A 24,101-nucleotide genomic window follows, 5' to 3' on the forward strand; every position below is an offset into this window, starting at 1 on the left:
TGAAAAAAAAACCCAAAAAACCCCAGAAAACAACTGCTCCCACCCCACCTTTCCACCCGCCCCCCCTGCCAACTAGAATTTGCAGTAGTTTCCAAAGAACAGAGAAGTGTACCAAGACCAATGAGTGTCTCATTTCTGGTCAGCTCCCTTGACAACGGACTATCGATAATATGGGATGGTCCAAAGCCTCGTGTGCCCTGGTTGTTCTATAAAGAAATATCACTTAAAATAACGTGTTGATCAATTGAGTCCTTAATCACCTTCTTGCTCACGGGGATCTTTGCTGTGGTACCATTTACTGACCAAACTTCACCTTTATGAAAATGGCTAACGTTACCCAACTTAACAAGCACTTTAGTTCCCATTTCCCGGCTTAACTAATACTAACAGAGGCTTATTGGCACATGGTGAAGCACAGGTGCCTTGACGTTAGATGCCTGCTTTCACACCAGGAGAATCAACGATTATTGTGCCCTCGTGAATGTTCCTTCAGCTCGCTAAGCCTCGGTTTCCTCATCTATAAAGTGGGACAGTAACACCTGCCTCATAGGGCTGCTGAGAGGATGGAACGGGACCAAGCGTGTGAAGAGCTTAGCCCAGTCCCGTCTGGAACACACGCTGCGGAGACGGACACTTGGTTATTTCCTCCCCTTTGCTTAGCTGCATTTCCGGAGGTACTCTCTGGAACAGAACTTAAGTCGGGGTCAGCCAGATGGAGTCCCTGCCTCAGGGAGAATATTGATCCACATAAAGACACGTCCTAATGCACAGAAGAAACTCTTAAACTCGGTCTATTTGGCTCTGACTTTCCAGTCTATCCTCAGGCATCAGAAAAGAAAAATATCCAAATAATTAAAATTTCATGGACGAAATTACGCCCAGCAACATCATTACACACACACTGACAAGTACATGTGATACAATGAGTAACGCGGTAGAGTGGGGGCGGAGGCGGGGCAGTGATTCCGCGCACGGGGGAAGTCTCGGAAAAGGAGCAGGAAAGGATCCCGGGCTGTCTGCAACTGCTCAGGATCTCCATGTGGAACTGCGCGGATAATAAAAATTTTTCTTCTTAATGATCTCAACGTCACTCTTCCTCTGTGTATAGCGAACGTTAAAAAATGGATGACCTAAGTGTGTCCGAATGGAGATTCCGAGCTATTTATTTTTTCCATGCTTTCCTGGGTGGACGGGTCTAGCCAGGTGTCCTTGTTGACGATCTGGAGGGGAACCACCAGGGCTGAGTGTGTAACGCTGCCTCCAGACTCATTCTGGCCTGGGATGAGACCTCCTTTCTGGGGAGTTCGCTGCTGCCTGGCAGACGCGCAGGATGGACTGGAGCCCATTAACTGGATGAGCCCAGCAAACATGTCCAGGAGCAAAGACAGAAAAAACACCATCAAGATGAGGCCTCACCTAATGTTCATGGTCCTTAAAATACACGTTTTACTTGACAGAGGCAGTAACTGCCCCATACTGAGAATCACTGCTTCCCCAAATCAGGAAATGCGTCACGTCTGTTAGCAGCAAGCGCGATACATAATAAAACTCACCTGGCTTCCCCATCGTCTCCCTTTAAAACAATCATCTCGTGTCAGAACAGACAAAATATCTTCCATCTTTATCTCAGAAACACTGTAAAAGGAAGGGCACATCGAGGTAAACCTTCGGTTCTTTCAAAAACATTTGGAATCTTGATGCATAAAACTGGCCTCTCATCAGGCTAATTCGATATAAAGGAGAAGCAACACTTGGTCAGGGAAAGGGAATGTTTTCCCAAACCTTTAGGAATTTGGAAGGAAGGGGCCCTCTATGATATTAAAGGGACAGACAGGGTAATATTCCCAACAATTTCCTTCCTGCCTGATACATTTACATTTATTTAGAATTTATACATTTATTTATACATTTATTTAGAATTTCCTCTATAGGGATCATGTCATTATTTCTTAGTAAATCTGGAACACTAAATAAATAGGCCTGCTCATAGACAGATGACCGTGCCTTGAGAAGACGAACTAAAGAAACATTTCCGACAGTCCCTTTAGTTTCATACTTAAAGGAAGGAGGTGGCTGAAGACCCTGAACTGTGGGGCTTAACCAAACACCTGAGTGAAGGTGAACAGGCGGCCAACGCCCATCGCCCATCTTGGCACCAGAACTCTCTCCTAATCTACACTGAGGGATCTTTGCTGCTCCAGTCTCTTAATTATTCAGGGGTGAGGACCAAATGATCTAGAGTCACATGCGAACGGCCGAAACCAGAACTCAGGCTTCCCTTGTGAACAGAAGCCGTCAGCAGCCAGAATAAGACACTCCAAGCTGCCTGGCAGGGGAGTCTGGACAGCCCACCGTCCCCCACGGCTCTGGAAGGCCCCAGCCTTCGCCCCAGGAAGGGCACGCGGCAGAGTCCTGTGTTAGAGGCGAGGAGGGAAACACACTCCCCAGGGAGAGAGGAAGGGGGAAGGAGGAGCTCTGGGGGAGAAAAACAGATCATAAAAAGATAAATGATTTTCTTGTATGTTGTTGGGTTTGTTTTTTTTTTTCCTAAATGTAACAGCAAATTAAAACATGAATGGCAGCCTCTTCTGTGGGAGAAGACAAAGGTGACTTTCCCCCAAAGGTGACCCTGACAAAGCTACGAATGAACATGTCATGTCTGTGACATGATCTGCCTGAGCTGTGTCACTGCTTCCCCGTACACCCCCAGCCCCCAGCCCTCACCGTTCTTTCTTCGCTGCCAGCTCACAGCCACGTGGATTCAGAAAATATTTTTACAGAGTCGACCAGAGAATGCAGAGTACATACCAAGAGTGTAGGAGTTGGGCGGGGGGGGGGGGGGGGGGACGTTCGCGGCTTCCTGGAAAATCTGTTTTTCATATGGGAGAGAAATGTTACGGCTACTGAATTTGCATCTCATTTATGCCTGGAAAGCTGAAGGAAGGTAAGAATCAGAGCCCAGCCCTGCCTTCTCCTTTTTCTAGCTGACCTGCCTCCATTCATCCCTTCTTTTCTTGAGGAAAAAAAAAAAAAGAAGAAATACAAAAGTAAAAGCGACGTAAGAACGTGGGGTCAGATCCTGAAGTGGGGAGAAAGAAAACAGGTATAATGGCATTTGCAGCCAGGGACACAAAGAACTAAATATGCCACAGAAAGGAACAGTTTCCTCAAATGTTGACCTTCAGCCAGGGCAGGCTCGTAGGCTGTATGTGTCCATACGACAATGTTGGGGGACCATCTACCCTAAGTGAACAGGAGATGGGACTGAACTGGAGTGATTTACAGGTGAAAAGGGCCTTTTCCTCCGAGTCTAAGAAATCGCTGCTTCCGAGGAACAGAGCACATCTACTCTCTTATGCATGGTTCTATCAACACACCTGAACCATCCCACCTCACTATGAAGAGAGACAGCTAAAGAGATTCAAGGAACTAACTTACGCCTGCTCTAAGAAATAACACATTTCGAGGAAGCATTTACATTTTAATAAACCAATGATGACTTTCATTAGAAACACGTTTAAAGGAGAAGTGGGAAAAAGTGAAGAAGCCGGCAAACACCAAGAAGTCGGAAGGCTGCAGAGACAAAGTTCTGGGCATTCAGACAGAGGCGAAGCGGCCCGGGGCACCTGTCTCTAGCCCTGCTCAATGAAACTGTCAGGGCGAGCTCCACGCACTGGGGGTTTGGGGGCGGGCGGCGATTTCCTGCGACGGCCCTTGCTGCTGAGAGCCTCCGCCTGCCTTCCTGATCTTCTCTGTAATTCATCAGCCGTCCCAGCAGCCCGCCGCCGGGCTCTCAGGTTCTTAGGCACCAAACAGGCACACACGTCTTCCTCCTGTTTTCGCTATTTAGACGTGTATCTTTTGTATTCCAAGAATCTTCAAGTCTGCCTCTTCCCATGGCATGCTTTTTAATTAGTTCTTATTAGATTTAGTTTTTGTTATTAAGTCAAAGAAACAGTTTCTATATAGATCCCCAACATACAGCCCTTCCTCCAACAGAAATCAGCACGTGTAACGCACAGCAGTATCGCAGCGACAGATCTGATCCTCACTCGGGTTGACTACGTCTCGCCGGTGAAGCAGCCAGTGGTTCAGGACCAGGCACTTCCATAGGTGAATTTTCAGGGCAGAAACCAGTGAGGCTGGACTCCTACAGAACTCTCTGCCCCTTAACTGAATGTTCTTACACCCCCTGTAAGGACATTCTTACAGCACGTAAGACCCAAATCTCTTCCTTGCGGTATTTCCCAGTCTTCATCCTTCTGAACTTCCTCCCCAAGTCTCTGGCATCACTGAGTTCTCTCCTGACTGTGAACCTTATGCTGAATTTCCCATGAATGCTGCGGGCTCGTTTTCCAGAAAAGATCATCAAAAGGGAGGACTGTTTTTTTTTTTAATAAATAAATAAATTTGTTTATTTTTGGCTGCACTGGGTCTTCGCTGCTGCACACAGGCTTTCTCTAGTTGCGGTGCGCGGGCTTCTCGCTGCGGTGGCTTCTCTTGTTGCGGAGCAAAGGCTCTAGGCGCACGGGCTCAGTAGTTGCGGCGCACGGGCTCAGTCGTTGTGGCTCGCGGGCTCTAGAGCGCAGGCTCAGTAGTTGTGATACATGGGCTTAGTTGCTCCGCAGCATGTGGGATCTTCCCGGCCCAGGGCTCAAACCTGTGTCCCCTGCATTGGCAGGCGGATTCTTAACCACTATGCCACCAGGGAAGTCCCAAGGGCTGTCCTTTTTATACCTTTAAAATATACCCAGCTCACCAATGATTCATGTTGGTGCTAATTATTATTTTCCCTTTTTCAATTTCAGGCTTACATTTGAACCTTCCATAGCAATCAACTGGAAGGCATTTATTCGAGAACAATGATGAGAGGGAGAGAGGCGGAGGCATCTATGCTGACAACTCTGTGCTCACCATCACCCTTTGACTGCGGAACTGTCTGCACCCGTTTCTCCAAGGAGATCACATCACAGTGAACGAGCACAGGAGGCCAACCAGAGAGAGCTGTTGACGGGGAGGAATGGGAGAACGTGACCTTGTGGGTCCAGAACGGAAGGAGGAGGGAGCCATGGAGGCAGAGAGAGGCTGCCGAGGTGCAGTGAGTCCCTCCTCTTGTGGGACAACACACCTCTGAGAATACCTTCCACACATACACGAATCGCCGGGACAGAGGGAAAAAGCTACGGCGCTGGGACAGGTTTTCATTTCGACCCCCCTGTATTTCTGGAGTGTAACTGCCTGATCGGGAGCCGCCTAGACTCGGAAAGGGCCGCGGTGAGAAGTCTGACGCGGCCTCCGGCCCCCGGGGACTCAGAGTCCAGCTGGAGACGGAGCTCCTGGTGCAGCGCTGGCTGATCTGCACGAGGTTTTCTCTCACAAGTAAGAGATGCACGTCTTCCCGAAACAAACAAAAACCACTCCTTCAGCTGACAAGCTGTATCAAGATGAGGGAATTACGTAAGAGGAAAACCCACGCCATCTGCATTTTTGCCCTCCTGAATTCATCGGGGGCGGGTCCTCGCCTCCCCCGACACTGAGGGGTGTGAAGCACATTTTCTGAGAAAGCTTCCTTCCACGAACGGTCACACCAGCAACCTCGGAAGAGTGTTGAGAGTGGTGAAGTCTGACTGGGGACAGGGGAAGTCACCGAGTGGCTTCTGAGCAGCCGGGCCGCTCCTGTGCCCGGCGTGTGCCGTGCCACCACCTTGGGCACCACACAGCTCTTCCTGTGCCCCCAAAAACATTCTCTGCGTCGCTGTGCTTTCTCTGAGCAGAGGAAATTCGTGAAAGTAGATCAGTGTGAGAAACCGCATGCCTTTAGAAGCCCACTTTCAGAGCCTGTTCCTTTAGATTTTATGGAAAACACGACTAAACAAACTCATTGCTGCGGCCCAGGTGGATGCCCTCTGCTTTCATCACAATCACGCCTGGCCAGCTCGAGCCACTGTCCTCTGTCTGTCTTTGCTTTCTTTGTCTTTCCTCGGGGAGATCGGGGTTCGATGGAAGCCCCTGGCGAAGGTTCCATGCTGCTGAGCCCTGTGGAGTCCCCGACCCAGGGCTGGAACTGGGGGCTTGACGCTGGGGGGCGTGAGAAGCTGCCATCTGACTGGGTGCACACGAGACAGCAGCTGGGCAGCCCTGGCCACAAACACGTGGTACGTAATTCACCCGCCCCTCATGGTTTCTTCCCTCGTTTTCCTTTCCTGGGGGAGGGGGAGTTGTGTAAAGAATCAAAAGCATTATATTTTTCCAACTTTAAAGGTCCTAAGCGTTAATTAATTACAAGAAACAAACATGGTGACTAAGAGAGGTCTTTGAGAAGCTGGCTGGGCGGGTGGTGCACACTGATTTCGCAGCAGGAGCAACGCCAACACAGACCTCTACCTGAAAGAGAGAGTGCAACAGATCGTTCTACGCCTTGGAATGGCAACGCAATGAAAACTGTCATGTGCTGATGGCGTTAAGGGTTTCAGTCTTTGCCACTGGCTATTCTGGGACTCACTTAGGGATCACAAGGGTTAATGGCTCCTCGTCAGCTTACAAGGCCCATCCACTGTAAGAGGCGACAGAAAATTAATTAGGTGAGATCAGCCGAAACCCCGTGTTTCTGACTCACTTGATTTTGTGAGAAGCCAACGAGTTGACATATTCTGCCTCCGAAGGAGCCAAAATGAGCAGGCTGCTCCCATGGCAGCCAATCCGGGCGGTTCTCCCAATCCGGTGGATGTATTCAGCAGGTGAAGACGGAGCGTTGTACTAAAAAGGGTAACAAAAATGAAGGCATTCGCAGATCAAGGGACTGCCATTAATTGGAAGTGCAATACCCCTCACCTGCCTCCAGGTATCCCAAGAATTAAATCCTGGTGCTATGGTTACCCTACCACAATCACAAGGAGAAGTCACTCAACCCTGAAACTCCTGGCTTCATTGGAAATAACAAGGCTCCGACACGCCAACAGGAACAGTGGCCAAGTTTCAGATAAACGAGACGTCTTCTCGTCCCAGTATCTCCTATCTAATTTCACTTCTCCACAGGTCTCTTCATTTTCCTATTTGCATCTTTTCACTGAGGTGACTGGGCAAGGGGAGAATGCAGGCAGGTGGGCGCAAACTCGCGCAGGATGGCCGCACGACCTTGGCCTGCTTCCTCAGTAGGCAGGGCAGTGGGGCTGAGGCCACGAAAGACGCTGCACAGGGTACAGAGACTCAGGTCTCCACCGCCTCGCTGCAGGCCACCCAGTCCCAACGGAGCAGAGCTGCAGGCCAGTCGAGAGGCACGTTCCCCTTCCTGCAGGGAAACGCCTCCGCTCCCACGGACAGCGTTCCTGACCCGGCAAAGGGCCAACGCTCTAACTCAGCAGAACCGATGCTCTCTGTGGCAATAACGTCATCGTCGTCAACACCAATTGTCCCTGTACTCATTCTGCCCTTTTCTTCTTTGCTGCTACTACATGCATCAAAGACCAGAGGGCCGAGAATATGATGGGAGGCCAGGCATATTAAACTAATCAATACCCACAATTATAAGAAGGCTCTCAATGATCAATTATATGTGCCTGGCCTCCTGCACATTAAAATCATCCTCGCCTTCCTATTTCAAATCTGCTCCATGGACAGCAGGAAAGAAGACACAATGCCTCTAGTCGCAAAGTCCTCATGTGCCGTGAGCAGAGATTCCTAGCTAGTGACAGGCATGCAATTCCACTAAAATGTGAATAAACCGTGACTCACGTAAACAGGGCCCTGTCCCCTGGCCCCCGTACAGAAGGGCTTAAAAATACCACTCTGCAGACTAAGGAAAAGAAAAAACAAAACTAAAGCCACTAGACTAGCGCTAACACCTCTACCCTCTGGCAAAGCATCTAAGGCTAGAGGTATGTGTAAGATGCTGTCAGGGCCTTAATTGCCCCCTGCAGGTCAATGTGCATGGACACAGCTCTCAGGACAGCTGAGCCATCGCCTTCTGGACACGATGAGGCCTCCCAGGGGCCCAGGTAATTTCTGTTATTTTCAGCTTGCTGAAAACTCTGTGTGTGACACACATTAGTCTGTGAGCAGGGGAGCCTGCCCCTCCCTCCCACGGCTGTACAGTCTGCAGGCTGTGCTGCAGTGGTCAGGTGGGCTGGGTTAAGGAAAGATGCCAGGAGAATTGTGCAGATCGGGCTGGTTGCTGCCTGCTGACCAGGGCAACACCCAAGAGGGTGATAATAATTATTCTACTTAAAGCCAACGCACCTACTCATGATCACACATTCTGGCCTCAAGCTCGCACCTTAACAACTTAAATACATTACCTGGACAATCCACGTGACTTGAGGGAGATCTAAGCCCCGAGCCGCAACATCCTTCAAAACAGAAAAGAATATGGCTTAGGACAGAGTTTCTCAACCTTTTTGGGGTCATGGATCCATTAGATGATCTAATGCAAACTCTGAGGGCTCACCCCCCAGGAATGTGCACACCTTCAGGAACCCACTGACGTCCACCTGTGGGTAAAATTCCAATTTAGAGGCGAGTTCTATAGAACCCGCAGGCGAGGCGGCCACAGCCCACTTCGCTAGAAGAACATCATCTGCATGTAGGCCCGAGACCTATGTCATTATCAGACAGTCATCAACCAGACAGACAAAAAGTATAAAAGCAATGGAGATTTTTTTTCTCTTCTTTTCCGCTGGTCGCCAGCTCAAGAGCAAAGACTCTGCTCTCTGGTTTCTGGCCATTCTGGCAGAGAGACTAGAAAATGGGAATCTTCCAGGCTTTGGCAATAAAGGTACACCTGGCATTCACCTCCAAGCACAAGTCACACCAAGAGTAGCCCCAGCCAACAGGTACTGAGCGCTCACTACACACCAGAGAGGGTGGAGAGCATTTTACCTGTGTTATCTTGACTCATTGTCAAAATAACACCTCAGGGGCTTCCCTGGTGGCGCAGTGGTTGAGAGTCCGCCTGCTGATACAGGGGACGCGGGTTCGTGCCCCGGTCCGGGAAGATCCCACATGCCGTGGAGCGGCTGGGCCCGTGAGCCATGGCCATTGAGCCTGCGTGTCCGAAGCCTGTGCTCCGCAACGAGAGAGGCCACAACAGTGAGAGGCCCGCGTACCGCAAAAAAAAAAATAAATAAATAAATAAAAATAACGCCTCAGACAACTATTACTCCCATTTGATAGAGAGGAAACCAAGATTCAGAGAGATTAAGTAACTTGTCCAGGGACACATGTAGTGGGATAACTGAGAACATGGAAAGGAGACGTGACCCATGAGCCCCCCCCCCCCCAGCAAACTGGGGGCTGGCGAATAAGCCAAAACTGCAAACAGTCCTGATTGCTTTGAGCCCCCCCCATCCCCGGCAAACCGGGGGCCTGCGAAGAAGCATTGAGTGCTTTGGACACTGATCCATGAGGTGTCCTCAGTATAATCAGAGTGGTGGGAACGCAAGGAGACGCCCTTGTGCCAGTTCAGTATAATCAGAATAATGGTGGGAACTCTGTACTGCTTTTGCGCTCAAGGACGAAGCACAGCAGGTGCTCACGAAAGCCAATTCTTGCTTGTATAATTAATAAAAACATAGGTTGCTGCTTTGGCACTTCTGAAATGTTAAGAAGACAAGTCTTAAAGTGTAAACCTAGATAATGCTTCAATAAAAGCTCCCACAGCAGGACAGACGGCGCTGTTGTGCCTGAGCGAGCGGCAGCCCTCTACTGCTGCGCTTCGGCACAATGCATCTCGTGTGACGAGCTTCCTTTCGGCCCTGTCCTAAGAAACTACAACAGACACACAGCTAAGAAGCAGAGCTAGCCCTGAAATCCAGGTCTGCTTTACTTTTCCAAGACCATATTACAGTATACGGTTCCACTATCAAAAAAGATGCTGTGTCCCTCGTATGCTGCTGGTGGGAATGCAAAATAACACAACCCTCTATGGTGGGGAATTTGGTAAATATCCAGCAAAATTACACACGCACTTGCCCTTTGACCCTGAGCAATCTCCCTTCTTGACCCTGAGCAATCTCCCAGCAATCCATCCCTGGCAAAAATTTAAAATCATCTGTGCACGAGGCTATTCATTTATTTATTCATTTATATTTTTAAACATCTTTATTGGAGTATAATTGCTTTACAATGGTGTGTTAGTTTCTGCTTTATAACAAAGTGAATCAGTTATACATATACATATGTTCCCATATCTCTTCCTTCTTGCGTCTCCCTCCCTCCCTCCCTCCCTATCCCACTCATCTAGGTGGTCACAAACCACCGAGTTCAGCACTATTTATAATTGCAGGTCTGTTAGTAACCCCAATGTCTAGCAGGAGACGGGTTGAATAAAACACGGCAATACCTACCCCATAGAACGGCGTTTTACACAGCTACAAAAGGAACGGAGGTTCCTATGTACTGATGTGGAGAATATCTAGGCTATATCTTGAGTGTGAATAGTATGCGTTTGTGTAAGAAATGGGGGAAATGCAAATATATCTGCTCATATTTGAAAAAGAAATAATGGAGGGAAAAACCCCAAAGCTTATAAAAAATAGTGACCTACACGGGAAGGAAGAGAATGGGGGGAGGGGATGAGGATGGAAGCTGGACTTCCTTTAATGGGCCCTTATAATTCTGACCCTGAGACCACGTTTCAACATAATTAAAAATTAAAAAGTAAGGGCTTCCCTGGTGGCACAGTGGTTGAGAGTCCGCCTGCCGATGCAGGGGACACAGGTTCATGCCCCGGTGCGGCTGGGCCCGTGAGCCATGGCCGCTGGGCCTGCGCGTCCGGAGCCTGTGCTCCGCAACGGGAGAGGCCACAGCAGTGAGAGGCCCGCATACCGCAAAAAAAAAAAAAAAAAAAAAAAAGTAAGATAACCAGCTGTCATGCAGTAGGAAAGACAGAATATCACCTCTGACATATTCTTGCCAAAACAAAAACAAAACCCTAGCAATGGAATCTAACAAGTGCCTAGACCTACTGCAGGGCGACAGGGACAAGGTAAACAGCACCACAGGGACGCAATGTGGAGCGTCCTGAAGGACAAATGGTCTTTCTTCCACCAAAAAATCCAGGAAGAAAGAGAGGGTAACAAAAACAGAAGACATTAAGTAGACAGAGGGATTAATGGATAAATGCACAGATGGATCGATAAGCAGAGAACCAACACCTGGAAGGAGGTTCACCAAAACTGTCAACTGTGGTTATCTGAAGGTAGGGGGATTTGGGGCAATTTTTACTTTTCTCTTCGCAGTTTCCTGCGTTGCTTGCTTTGTTTTTCTTTTGACGACGAATGCACATTATTCCCCCCTCCCCACAACCCTGCATTTTTATTTAGAAAAATTTAAACCTACAGAAAAGCTGGAAGAATAGTACAGTGAGCACTTGTCAGTCCTTCATCTTGATTCACCAATTGCTAAACACTGGCACAGCTGCTTTTTTCCTCTCTGTACACATGTTTTTCTCAACCATCTGAAAGGAACTTGCAAGTATCATGACATTTTGCCCCTAAATACTTCAGCACATGTCTTCTAAGTAAAAGGACATTCTTCCACATAAATCACAATACCATTACCACACCTAAAAACTTCACACGAAATAAGTTTATTCTATAACAATCAGTCCACGTTCAAATTTCACCACTTGTACCTAAGACAATTTTTATAGCTGTGTTCCTTTCTTAACCCAGGACTGAAGCCTAGATCATTGCATTCTATTTTTATTATAGCCCTCTAGACTTCCTTAACGTAGAACTGCATCCCCACCCTTAACATTTACTTCTTTTTATTTATTTTTTGGATAACAACCTTTTGAAGAGTCCAGGTGTCTTGAGGAACATCCCAGAATCTGGACTTTTCTGTCTCCTCATAGTAAGATTCAGGGGGAGCGTTCTGGCAGAACGACATCAGGGTGGGGTGTACCGCCCAGCACGTGACCTCAGGATACAGGCAGGGTGTCTGTCCTGTGCTGGGGACGCTGTGCTCGGTCACTGGAGCAGGTGGCATCCACCATCTCACTCCCTTGTGACGGTACCTTTCTCCTTTGCGATGAGTGAGTAACCTCAGGAGGGAAACTTTGAGACTGTTTCCCAGAACATTTTGCCCAGTGGTCTTAGTACCATTCGATGCTACTTGTCTGTATCAGTTGTTACCCTGATGTCTACAAAATGATGGCTTTCTAAGCCTATCGTTCCTTCCATTTCTATAACTGGCATTCTTCTGTAAAGGACGGCTCTTCCTCCTCCTCGCTTTTCAGTATCACTAAGAATTTATAGGTATATAAGGTTTTTAAAAAATAATAACCCTGGGCTTCCCTGTTGGCACAGTGGTTGACAGTCTGCCTGCCAATGCAGGGGACACGGGTTCGTGCCCCGGTCCAGGAAGATCCCGCATGCCGCAGAGCGGCTGGGCCCATGAGCCACGGCCGCTGAGCCTGCGCGTCCAGAGCCTGTGCTCCGCAACGGGAGAGGCCACAGCAGTGAGAGGCCCATGTACCACACACAAAAATTAAATTAAAAAAAATAATAACAATCCTATGAAAAGTTCTGTAAGAAGCACATTAAAACAATCGCACCCTTATCCTCCAGGGTCAGAGGAAGGATTCAAGGAAGACACTGTCCCACCATCATCTAAGTCACCCAGAAGACCACTGCAGGCAGGTCAGGGCTGGTCTGCCTTCGCTCTGATTAAATCCCACCTGGGATTTGTGGGTCTCCTTTGAACGGTGGCCAGAGGCTGCATTTATAAACGTTAAGTAGACATTTCATGTATTAGAAGTGTGTCAACCACCCAGGAAGTATTTTCTGACAGCTCCCAGGCGCCCTGAAAGCTGAAGGCGGACGTTCCAGAGCCGATGCCTTTGAGAACACAATTTAGAGCGTTCTCTGCACTAACCACAGTCACTGTCTTTAGAAAAACTGACGGGTTCTTAAATCTGCGAAGCTCTTGTTAAGAAATGACTTACTTCATTTAAGTGCTCTGCACTGGGAGAGGTACACAGTGGGCTGTCTGAGCTTTACAGATAAGCTTTGTAAAAAATTTAATGCTCGTCAGTTTAGTAAATCCAACTAAGAAACACAGATGAATCTCAAAACTAGCATACGGTGTTAGGAAAGCCATTCCGGGTACCAACACGCTGAGACAGTGAGTTAGGAGGCGCGGCGGCCCCCGCCACCAGGACTGCTCACGGTTCTTTCCTACCCGGGCCGGGCAATCGGCTCAGGACACCAGGCTGACGACCTTCCCACCGCCCACTACTTCTGCTGTTGGGGTGGGGCACCTCACAGCCAGCCACTGCTCGGACCTCACCAGCCATTTCCTTAAGCACTTCTTTCCAGTCTCAGCCGAGGTTACTCTGAGAGTGGATCAATCTTGCCGGCGCAGGAACAGGGAGAACCGGACTCTAGGACCACTTTAGCAGCCACCAATCCGGGCAAGTCACCTCTGCTTTTTCTGAGCCTCAGTTTACCCACCTATAAAATGGCTACAGTCTACTTATCTCCCGAGGTTGCTGTGAAGATCCAATGAGACAGTGGATGTGCAAAGTGTCTTGAGAATCGTCAGTCTGAGAGTTCCAGTTCGTGATGAAGTAAGAGCTCGACGGAGGCAATGAGGTGGGGATTTAAAGCCTCTCGGCTCTCTTCCCCCCTCACACCCCATCCACCCGACCCGGGCGGAGGACCACAGAGGAAGGGGACATGGCTCCATCTTCCCGGATGCTGTCAGCCAGCAGCACCAGAGCCACAGGAAACTGACCTGCACAAGACTCAGGAAAGCCTTCGGTTCTCCGCCCACCCTTAGAACTTAGATCCAACCCAACTGTATTCCTTTAACCTAATTAGGGCGAAAGAATCGCTAAAGTCAATTCTGAAAGACACTCACCAGTCAGGCCTTCAAGTCTGTGGGCCTGACAATTGGCCGCCTCCATGGGACCAAGGGGTACAGATGGAAGGCAGCTTGCTCAGGTGCCAGCCTGTCAGTTGGATTAAAATGACTCATTTATTTACCCGAGAACCTCACAAAGTGCTTTTACTAACAGGGAGAGGGGGCCTGCGGCTCTCCGAGCAAGGGACGCAGCAAATTCGCCTCTGCTGCCTTCCCGTCCTGCCAAAGTCATTACTGTGGCGTGTGGAAAGCCATCAGCGGGGCACAGGCCCCCGTCGTCCGGGTGACAGATTGGGCTGCGTAATCAGAGGGGGAAGGAGACAGCGCAGAAGCTGTCAGAGGCGCGAGATCTTGGCTGGAGCCGCCAAAAAGCTGGCAGCATGAGTTAGCGTAACTGAGTCAATAGCCAACCATCTCCAAATGGTCTTGCCATTAACACGAATGAAATACGGGCGGAAAAGGTAAACTTCGCCTGAAAAGCATACCCCAGAGGAAACCGAGAAAGTCTCCATTTCTTCAGGGGTGCTGAAGGGACATTCTCAGGATGCTTACAGCCCCCCTCCTTTGTCTCCTGGCCGCCTGGCACAGCGAAATTTCCCAGGAGGAGAGGAAATTAAGAACCGCACAGACCTAACGGTGTGTTTCGAGCAAAAAACAAAAAAGAGAGAGAGAGAAAAGGTGGAGGAGAGCAGCACAGGTGCTTTAGGTATCTTCTGAAAAAGGAGGCAGGTGTGGACAAGCACAAAGCCTTCCGAGGGATACTCAGCCAGCAGATGCAGGTGGAGCCGGAAGCGCCTCTCCTTGCTGGGAAAAGGCCAAGGCACTGGGTACATACATCCAGGGACAACCAGGGAGGGCCACGCATCAGCCCTAAAACTAGAGGGAGCCTGGAAACACCACATTCCAGTCACTCGGTGGGGCTTCTCCTTCCCAGCCCCTCAACTCAGCAGTGGTATCGAAAACACCTCTGGCTTAGGGTGAGTGCTTCTCTATAAGCCGGAGGAGATCCTCTGCTTCTCTGGATTTCTTAACTCCACGGAGGAAAGTGGGCTTTGAACTTCCAAATGACTCCTTCCTGCTAATACTTGCTCCCTCCTTAACTTGGGTTCTTCTTAGATCCGGTTTTCTAGAGGACACAAACTTACATTTCAAATATGTAAGGACTTCTCTTTCCCAGATTGGTCTCTCCTCCCTGACCATCTTCTCACCTCTGCCCAGACTCTGGACTCATCGCGGTCACACGTGTACTGAGAACCCACATTATACAGCCATGTACCAGGTCCCGCAAGATTGCATGAAGTTAAGAAGATCCTTGCTTTTAAGATGTTTAAGATGAAAGGAAACACAGACACACACACACACACACACACACACACACACACACACAGAGACACACCTTTAACTTTCTTCACAATAGAAAAGATATAAGGGAGGAAAATGGGGTCGAGGGAGGGATTTTCTAGAAGTAAAGGAAACAGCAGAACTGTGAGCCTTTGTGTGGTTACACCACAATTCCCAACTTCTCACACAAGACAGTCAGTCTTCTGGCCTCATTAAAATGATCTCGGGATGATAAATCAAAATGGCAAAAGATACAGTACGAAGGGGGAAAGTCCCCACGCTACCATTCACACGTGCTTCCCCTTTATCCAAAGAAGCGAGTCCGCCATCCGCCTTGTCCTGCATGTGGCCCCGCTGCTCATTAACACCCAGGATGCTCCCGGAGAGCTTTCAGAGCCCGGCAAGTAACAGGCTGCTGAAAAGGACGCAGTGACAACATCTCCCCAACCCAGGCCCCACCTATCACAGCCAAAGCATCTCAGACACCCCAAGTTTCCGCCTATAGCAAACGAACACGGCAGAAGGAGAAGGAAGACTGGGCAGGAAAGAAGAACTTCTCCCCACTGGGGACTGGGGGCTTGTACCCTGGCTTAGAAATGGGGAGGCGTGAGCTCCCACCCAGCTCTTTTCCAGTCGTTTCCTAAAGCGGAATAAGGAAGAGATGAGGCTGGCTGAGGCTCCGCATGCTGGACGTGGCCTGGGCGAGCACGAGAACACACACCAAGGGGCTTACAGAAATCAGATCATGGCAAGTGACAGCCTGCTTTCCACACGGCACGCGGGCCTGGCAGGGGGCAGAGGTGCCAAGCCAATGGTGCTCCTCATCTAGCTGACATCACCTGCCTGCAGGCAGCAGCCAACAGGACAGGGAAAATCATCATGTGCTTTTGACCCCACCGAGAATCACATTTCAGAAAATGGTCTTTTCTTCCGGAGAGCTACTAAAAAAAACCCCAAAACAAAACAAAAAACTGAACTTCAAATACCTGGAGTTTTCTTTGAGACGTAGAGCTCACCTGTGTCTGTAAAAAACAGGGCAGCATTTGCACACTAGGAGACTCAATAATTTCCCACCGGGGACAAATCCAGCATCTTAAGGGTCAAAGATAAAGCATTTTGTTCTGGTCCTAATTCCAACACACAGGTTCCCACTGCCTTCTGTTTTTTTTTTTTTTTGCGGTACGCAGGCCTCTCACTGTTGTGGCCCCTCCCGTTGCGGAGCACAGGCTCCGGACGCACAGGCTCAGCGACCATGGCACACGGGCCCAGCCGCTCCGCGGCACGTGGGATCTTCCCGGACCGGGGCACGAACCCGTGTCCCCTGCGTCGGCAGGCGGACTCTCAACCACTGTGCCACCAGGGAAGCTCTGCCTTCTGTTTTAATACAGATGATCTGTAACATTCACTCTTCAGATAACACCATATATATGAAAAAGTAAACTTATTCCCAGTGAGCACTTTTTTTTTCATGTCACAAGCAATTCTTTATTGGAATGTTTGAGAGAATGCCATCGGTAAAACTAAATTCTTTATTTTATTTTTTTTTTACAAAGAAGTTTTTAAAATTTTATTTATTCATTTTCTTTAAAGATTTATTATTATTATTATTATTTTTTTTTTTCCCAGTACGCGGGCTTCTCACTGCTGTGGCCTCTCCCGTTGCAGAGCACAGGCTCCGGATGCACAGGTTCAGCTGCCATGGCTCACGGGCCCAGCCGCTCTGCGCCATGTGGGATCTTCCCGGACCAGGGCACGAACCTGTGTCCCCTGCATCGGCAGGCAGACTCCCAACCACTGCGCCACCAGGGAAGCCCTATTATTATTTTTTTTTTTAATTTATTTTGGCTGCATCAGGTCTTAGTTGCAGCACACGGGCTCTTCGTTGTGGTGGGTAGGCTTCTCTCTAGTTGTGGCGTGAGGATCTTCTCTTCTCTAGTTGTGCTGCGCGGGCCCCAGGGCACGTGGGCTCTGCAGTTTGCAGCACGCGGGCTGTCGTCCAGGCGCACGAGCTCAGGAGTTGCGGCGCGCGGGCTTAGCTTCCCCGCGGCGTGTGGGATCTTAGTTCCCTGACCAGGGATCGAACCCGCGTGCCCTGCATTGCAAGGTGGATTCTTTACTACCGGACCACCAGGGAATTCCTATTTAATTTATTTTTTATTTTTTTATTTCTTATGGAAGCATAGTTGATTTATAATGTTGTGTTAGTTTCCGGTGTACAGCAAAGTGATTCAGTTTATATATGTATATATATATACATGTGTATCTATACATACACACGTTTTTTAAAAAATTTACTTATTTATTTTTGGCTGTGTTGGGTCTTTGTTGCTGCTTGCGGGCTTTCTCTAGTTGCGGCGAGCGGGAGCTACTCTTCGTTGCGGTGCGCGGGCTTCTCGTTGCAGTGGCTTCTCTTGTTGCGGAGCATGGGCTCTAGGCATGCGGGCTTCAGTAGTTGTGGCTCGCGAGCTCTACAGTGCAGGCTCAGTAGTTGTGGTGCACGGGATTAGCTGCTCCACGGCATGGGGGATCTTCCTGGACAAGGGCTCGAACCTATGTCCCCTGCATTGGCAGGCAGATTCTTAACCACTGCGCCACCAGGGAAGCCCCATATTCTTTTTCATATTCTTTTCCATTTTGGTTTATTATAGGAACCTGAATATAGTTCCTTGTGCTATACGGTAGGACCTTGTTATTTACCTATTTTATATACAGTAGTTTGTATCTGCTAATCCCAAACTCCTAATTTATCCCTCCCCCATTCCCTTTCCCCTTTGGTAACCGTAAGTTTGTTTTATGTGTGTGAGTCTGTTTCTGTTTTGTAAACAAGCTCACTGTATCACGTTTTAGGTTCCACATATAGGTGATGTCCTCCTGTATTTGTCTTTCTCTGTGTGGCTCACTTCACTCAGTATGATCATCTCTAGGCCCATCCATGTCACTGCAAAGGGCATTACTTCGTTCTCTGTTGTGGCTGAGCAGTATCCCCAACGAGCGAGCATAGTAATCTCGGCCTCAGTCTTTAGGAAAAGGCACGTATCAGTGATTCTCAGCATAGAGGTTCTTGAGCCCCAGCTGCCCACCCACTTAACCCACAAACACCGGGCGCCTGCCGCTCTGTGCCGGACGCTGGGGTGGGAAACACAGTCCCTGTCCTCGCGAGCTTGCGGTCTGGCGGGAAGACACCTGGACCAGTTGTGAGGAGCATCATAAAGAAATGCAGGGCCCACTGGGAGTGCCTCGTGGGGAAGAACTGGGGCTTCTGTTTCCTGAAAAACTGCCACTGAAGCTGCGGCCCACGAAGGAGTTAGTTTAAGTCAGCGTGGTGTGTCCCAGGCCGAGGGAGCTCATGTACCAGGGCCCCAAGGCCAGAAAAAGTAAGAATGACACATTCAATTGAAAGAGGGCCCTTTTGGGCTGAAGGACAGGCAGCAAGAGGGAAAGTAGAGACAGAGGAAACAGGAAGGGGTCAGGCCCCAGAAGTGTCAACAGACAGAGGATTTTTGACAAAGTTCTTTATCAAGTAGATTACTTGGACTCATCTTCGCTTTAGACCAGGCAAGTGAAGACAGTTTTAGAGCAAACACAAGCATCTGACTTGATGGGCTTCATAAAGAGAAGGGCTACTTGGTCAGACTCAGATCTCCTTCTGAGGCAAGCATTCCAGGAGCAACTGCTCTCAGATCTGAAGGACCAGAGCCGGCGGAACCACTGTTTGCCACACACACGTGAGAATCCGCAGGTCACCGGGCAGGCCGTCTTGTAGATGATCGTGCATATATACACACACGAGAAACAAAGCTGCACTCGCTCACAAACTCTCAATTTAGAGAGAAAACAATCTCCATCACCTTTAAAACTAAATACAGAACAGAAGCTCCTTAAAAAGTAATTGTATTAAACGAGGCCTAGACAGGCATTCAAGTAGCTGAACGTCGTTGCTTCTGCCCTTGTTCACAGGATTATGACTAACTTGATGGTGCAATTTCATTACTGTATATATAGGGATTTCTCAAATAACCAGTTGGGGATTAAGTTACATCTTCCAAGATGGCACAAACAGGGAAGGCATTTTAATCTTGGGAGCCAGCAGCAACTTTGGTGAAGTGAGTCCCCAGAGAAGCAGGGACGTTGAAGATGTGAGTTTTCAATCTCAAAAGATCACAAGAGACATGCACGACAAAGGTCACCGCGGTGCTGGAGGAGGTGGCTACCCACGACTGCAAAGACTGAGGCCGAGTGAGCGGCCCTGAAAACTGCAGGGCAGATGACAGCTCTGGGCACCAGCACATAGACTCTGTCCAAGCGCATCTACTTTCCTTTAAGAGAAGGTGAGCAGAGGCAAGCAGAGTGATTTTGCTGTGAAAAGACTTTCTCAGCTCTAATTACTCCCGATAGCTGTAATTTACAAGTTCTTGGTGGAGAGAAATCGCCAAGATTCACACGTTTTCAGACAAACAGCTGCCACTATTAGTGAGCAAATCGCCAAGTCTTCCGCGCGGTGGCAGCCCGCTATCTGCGGCAGTAAGGTGGCAAACCAGGAGTGCAAAGAGACCAGCCACACCAAGAGGCCCCCGGAATTCCTGTTCCCTGTGGGGCCGGTGACCCCAAGGCAAATCGTCAGGAGAAGAAAGCCTGCCACCACCATCACAACAATTGTCAACCTTCCCACGGAGCGCAGAATGGTACATACCGTGCAGAGCAGAACCCCTGTTTTGGAATGTGAGAATTCTTGAAACACTGCTGTTCTTTCCTGCAAAAACAAGGAAAAATAGGGCCTTTGTAACTCTGAGATCGAGTCCAGCAAGGTAGGCTTAGATTCTCATAACCCTCCCAATTTTCTACTGCTATAACTATTTTTAGGCACAGAGAGAGAGGTTTTGCCAAGGAAGAGGAAGAAGTGGATTCTTCACATCTTCCAACAAGACCCTATACCTACACGACCAGGCTTCTTGGACTGCGGCAGAGTAACAAGCTTTGAGGGCAGCACGTTTCATTAAGACAATGCGGGGGTCGGGGGGGAGGCGGCCACGCCCTCCAGAAACGGCCAACACCCAGAGCAAGGAGGGCCAAAGGCCACACGTTCCTGCACTCAGGGTTCCCAACTCAGAATTTACTCTAACACCTTTCTACAGGTGGTCTAGAGGCTGAACAACAACCAACCTTTCCTATGGGGCAATTTTCTTAAAAACTGATTTTTAAAAAGATTTTCAAATTATGAAAGCCATATATTTTAACCGTAGAAAAATAATACTTCAAGTCAAAGGAAGGAAATTAAATCATCCTACCACTCAAAACAAACCACCACCGCTGGCAACACCTTGAAGCTTCCTGAGTCCCTTTCTAGGTGAAACATAACCAAATATGTGGCTTAAAAACTGGCATCATGGTTCTTACACTCCTAACATGCTCTTATCATATATCAACTGAATGTGGACATCTTTTCATGCCAATAAACAGCCCCAAACCGCCTCGTCTCCCGTGACTACACCGTATTCAGCTGAATGGGAGCCCCGCCTCCATGTGACCAGCGCCCCACTCCTGACACAGCTGAGGTTGTCTGCACTGCTTACCATCACAGACAACGCTGTGATAAACAGGTCTGTAGGTAAGTCACTGTGCTCATGCTTAACTATTCCCTTGGGGAAAACCCCTAAAGGCAGACTTGCTGGACCAAAAGGCCTTGGGCATGAACTTGCAGGGGCCACACTGGGGGAGTGTTTAAGTCACAGTGTTGCCAGCAGTTAAGACTTGGCCATGTCCATCTGTCAGCAACAATAACAAAAAGGAAATATACCCAAATCGCTGAAGAGTTGGAAAAAAGAAGGAAGTGAAGTCTCTCTTTCCACTCTGATACCAAGGTATACCTCATTCTGGTCTTTCGCGGGTACACATTCCATCACGTGACTGGACCCCAGGCTGCACCTCACTGAGCGCAGTGGACATGACAACCGGCACGTAGGGTGTGTACCAGGTACCAGACGCTGGCCCGCACTTTACAAGTCTGAACGTATCCGATCCTCAAAGCAACCCAGTGAGCAGGTACTGTCACCACCCTCACTTCCAGAGGAAGAAACCGAGGCACAGAGAGGTTAAGTAACTTGCCCAAGGCACGTGCATACTCTGTTAATACAGGACTGAACTGAGATCTGAACCCAGGGAACTCATGGCTGCACTGTAGAGTCAAAATCAGAAAAAAATCAGGAAAGTTCATAAAAGCCTGTGAAACTAACCTTAAAGTCCAGACACACTGTACTCAGATCTGGGGTAAGGAACACAACTACCAAGTCCTGAGCGTCCATCACAGCTGTCATGCAGCAACTTCTTCAAACAGCAGCTCCTCTCTGATGCTCTTATACTCGGTTAGGGTCACGTCGGTCACTTCGGGAGACCACACTAAGGTCAGGTGGAGCAGCAGGCAGGGTAACAAGCCAGGAAGACGTGATAGGGACGGTTTTAGCTTAGTCCCCTGGGACAAGACACTGCACCAATATTTAGAAAACGAAATACAGAGATCCTCCCTGCCACCTTCTACCCATCTCACAGGGAGGGTGTGAAGGCTAAACACTTAAACAAGACAAGTAAACTACTAACAATTATTAAACGATGAAAAAACTACACTTTTCCTGAAAGAGAAATAACAGCAATAATGGCACCTGACGTTTACCCAGAGCTCACTCTGCCCCAGGCCACGCACTAAGTACTTGATCTGCATTAGCTCAGTGAGTCATCACAACAACTCCAAGAAGGACGTACTACTGTTCTCTCCACCTCAGAGGCATGGACGCTGAGGCAAAGAGAGGTTAAATGCTTTCCTGAGGTCACACAGCCAGCGAATGGCAGAGTGAGCACCAGAGCACAAGCAGTCTGCCCCCAGAGCACACGGCTGTAGACACCCTACCCAGACACCACCCTGTTACAATGAGAGACGCACGGTCTGAAATAACCTAACTGCAGAATCTTCTGTTGACACATTCAAACCCCTAGATCCTTCTGAGTCCACATCCAGTTCCTTCATCATCCTCACACCCACCCCACATGATGGCTCTGCAGAAAACAGACCTAGAATATTGATAAAATCAGTTTAAAAAAAAAAAAACCAACCCATAAATGGCATTACATTATGAAATCAACAAACTTGATTGAATTGGGGATCCTGAAGGTAAAACTTAAGAGTTTACAGAACTAAAGCTGGAATATTCAGGAAATTCTGTATAGTCTTGTGTTAAATAAGAAGCTGTGGGCTTCCCTGGTGGCGCAGTGGTTAAAAATCCACCTCCCAATGCAGGGCACACAGGTTCAAGACCTGGTCCGGGAAGATCCCACATGCTGCAGAGCAACTAAGCCCGTGCACCACAACTACTGAGCCTGCGCTCTAGAGCCCGCGAGCCACAACTACTGAAGCCCGCACGCCTTAGAGCCCATGCTCCGCAACGAGAGATGCCACCGCAATGAGAAGCCCGCGCACCGCAAGGAAGAGTAGCCCCCGCTCGCTGCAACTAGAGAAAGTCCGCGCACAGCAACGAAGACCCAACACAGCCAAAAATAAATAAATAAAATAAACTTATATTAAAAAAAAGAAGCTGTGTCCTTGAGTAACCTTGAGCAACTTCACTTTTCTAAACCTCCATTTCCTTAATTATTAAAACAAAAAAAAGCAAAAATGAAAAGAGGGGCTGGACTTGATGACCTTTAATGTCTCCTTTAGCTCTAAAAATGTCCTGATTTTTAAAAGGTGGTTCTAGTCAAACCTTATTCCAATTTCTGGCTTTCTTTCAAGCTTTCTAATTTTCTAAGCTGCCTGGTAACCTCTGCTCTAGGACAAGATGCCTCCCGTTTCCAAGCCCTGCTTGTCCTTCCTGCCACAATTCCAGAGAGCTCATCTCATTCTACACCCCGCTCGACTCCCTCCATGGATGGCCTGCCTACCAGTAGCGGAATGAGAGTGAACGTAGCTAAGTACCTAAGATGAGGAAAGTGTTCCACTCTTCTTCCTGATCAAAAATATTCGCCAGCGCTGAGCCCCTGCAGCCCCTGTGGAAGCCAGCGCCTCTCCCAACCCAAGCGTTCCGAGTGAAAGCGCTGCATCTTGTTGACAATGACAGCAGTCACGCTCAGCAGTACCATATGGGAGCCACAATTTAGCTCCATTAATGCTCTTAATTTGAAGACATCAAGCCCTAATTACACACTGGGTACTAAAAAGGCAAAAGCCTTCCCTCGTGCCAGCTACTTAGTGGTACTCTGTTGCCTTAACAGCTGGTTGGGGTACAGTCAGGCCAAGTTGGGCCCGCGAGCTCTCTCGGGTGGAAGAGACCAGCTCCCGGAGCAAAGCAAACGGGAACAATAGGCTCCCCCTCGCCCCAGCGACACAGCTGCGTCACCCGCTTTGGCCTCTGGCGGGTCACCCACTTTAGCCACGTTTTTCCCTGGCCCAGCGGGGTCCCTAGGGAAGCCAGGGCCAACCCGGGAGGACAGGCTCACCTCCTGCTCCAGGTCGCCGTGCAGCCGCAGGAATTTTAACCGCGTGGAGGCACATGGCAACGCACCTGGGGCCAGGGCCCCTGAGCCGCTCAGCAGGGTCTGGAGGAAGAGGTTGTAGTGGAAGTCCACCAGCTCGCAACTCGAGAAAAAGATGATCAACTTCTGGTCTCTCTCAAACTACATCGATACAAAGGGGGAAAAACCACCACGTGTTTTTAAGATCAGGTGACACTTGAAATGAATCTCTTTCTAAAACACACGGGCAGGCTAGCCCCGATCTGGAAACAGAGGCGACAGATGGCTTTGAATTATTTTTAAAAATCACACAGATCCTCCACACTACAAAGAATGTAGGACAGGAAAATGACATAGCTGCAACCTCGAACAGGCCTCTTGCATCTGAGAAAAACAATTAC

At 48.9% G+C, this 24,101-nt stretch overlaps 1 protein-coding gene across 1 annotated transcript in view; it reads right to left on the reverse strand.

Annotated features, from left to right (window-relative positions):
- The window catches only part of DDX31 (DEAD-box helicase 31), a 73,963-nt gene that overhangs the window by 28,603 nt on the left and 21,259 nt on the right, over positions 1-24,101 (reverse strand). The window contains 5 exon segments of the mRNA XM_033858932.2: positions 1,554-1,635; positions 6,617-6,756; positions 8,295-8,345; positions 19,895-19,954; positions 23,686-23,862. Coding sequence (XP_033714823.1) covers positions 1,554-1,635; positions 6,617-6,756; positions 8,295-8,345; positions 19,895-19,954; positions 23,686-23,862 — 510 coding nt within the window.

The sequence above is a fragment of the Tursiops truncatus genome, chromosome 6, assembly GCF_011762595.2.
Source record: "Tursiops truncatus isolate mTurTru1 chromosome 6, mTurTru1.mat.Y, whole genome shotgun sequence".
Classification (NCBI taxonomy): domain Eukaryota; kingdom Metazoa; phylum Chordata; class Mammalia; order Artiodactyla; family Delphinidae; genus Tursiops; species Tursiops truncatus.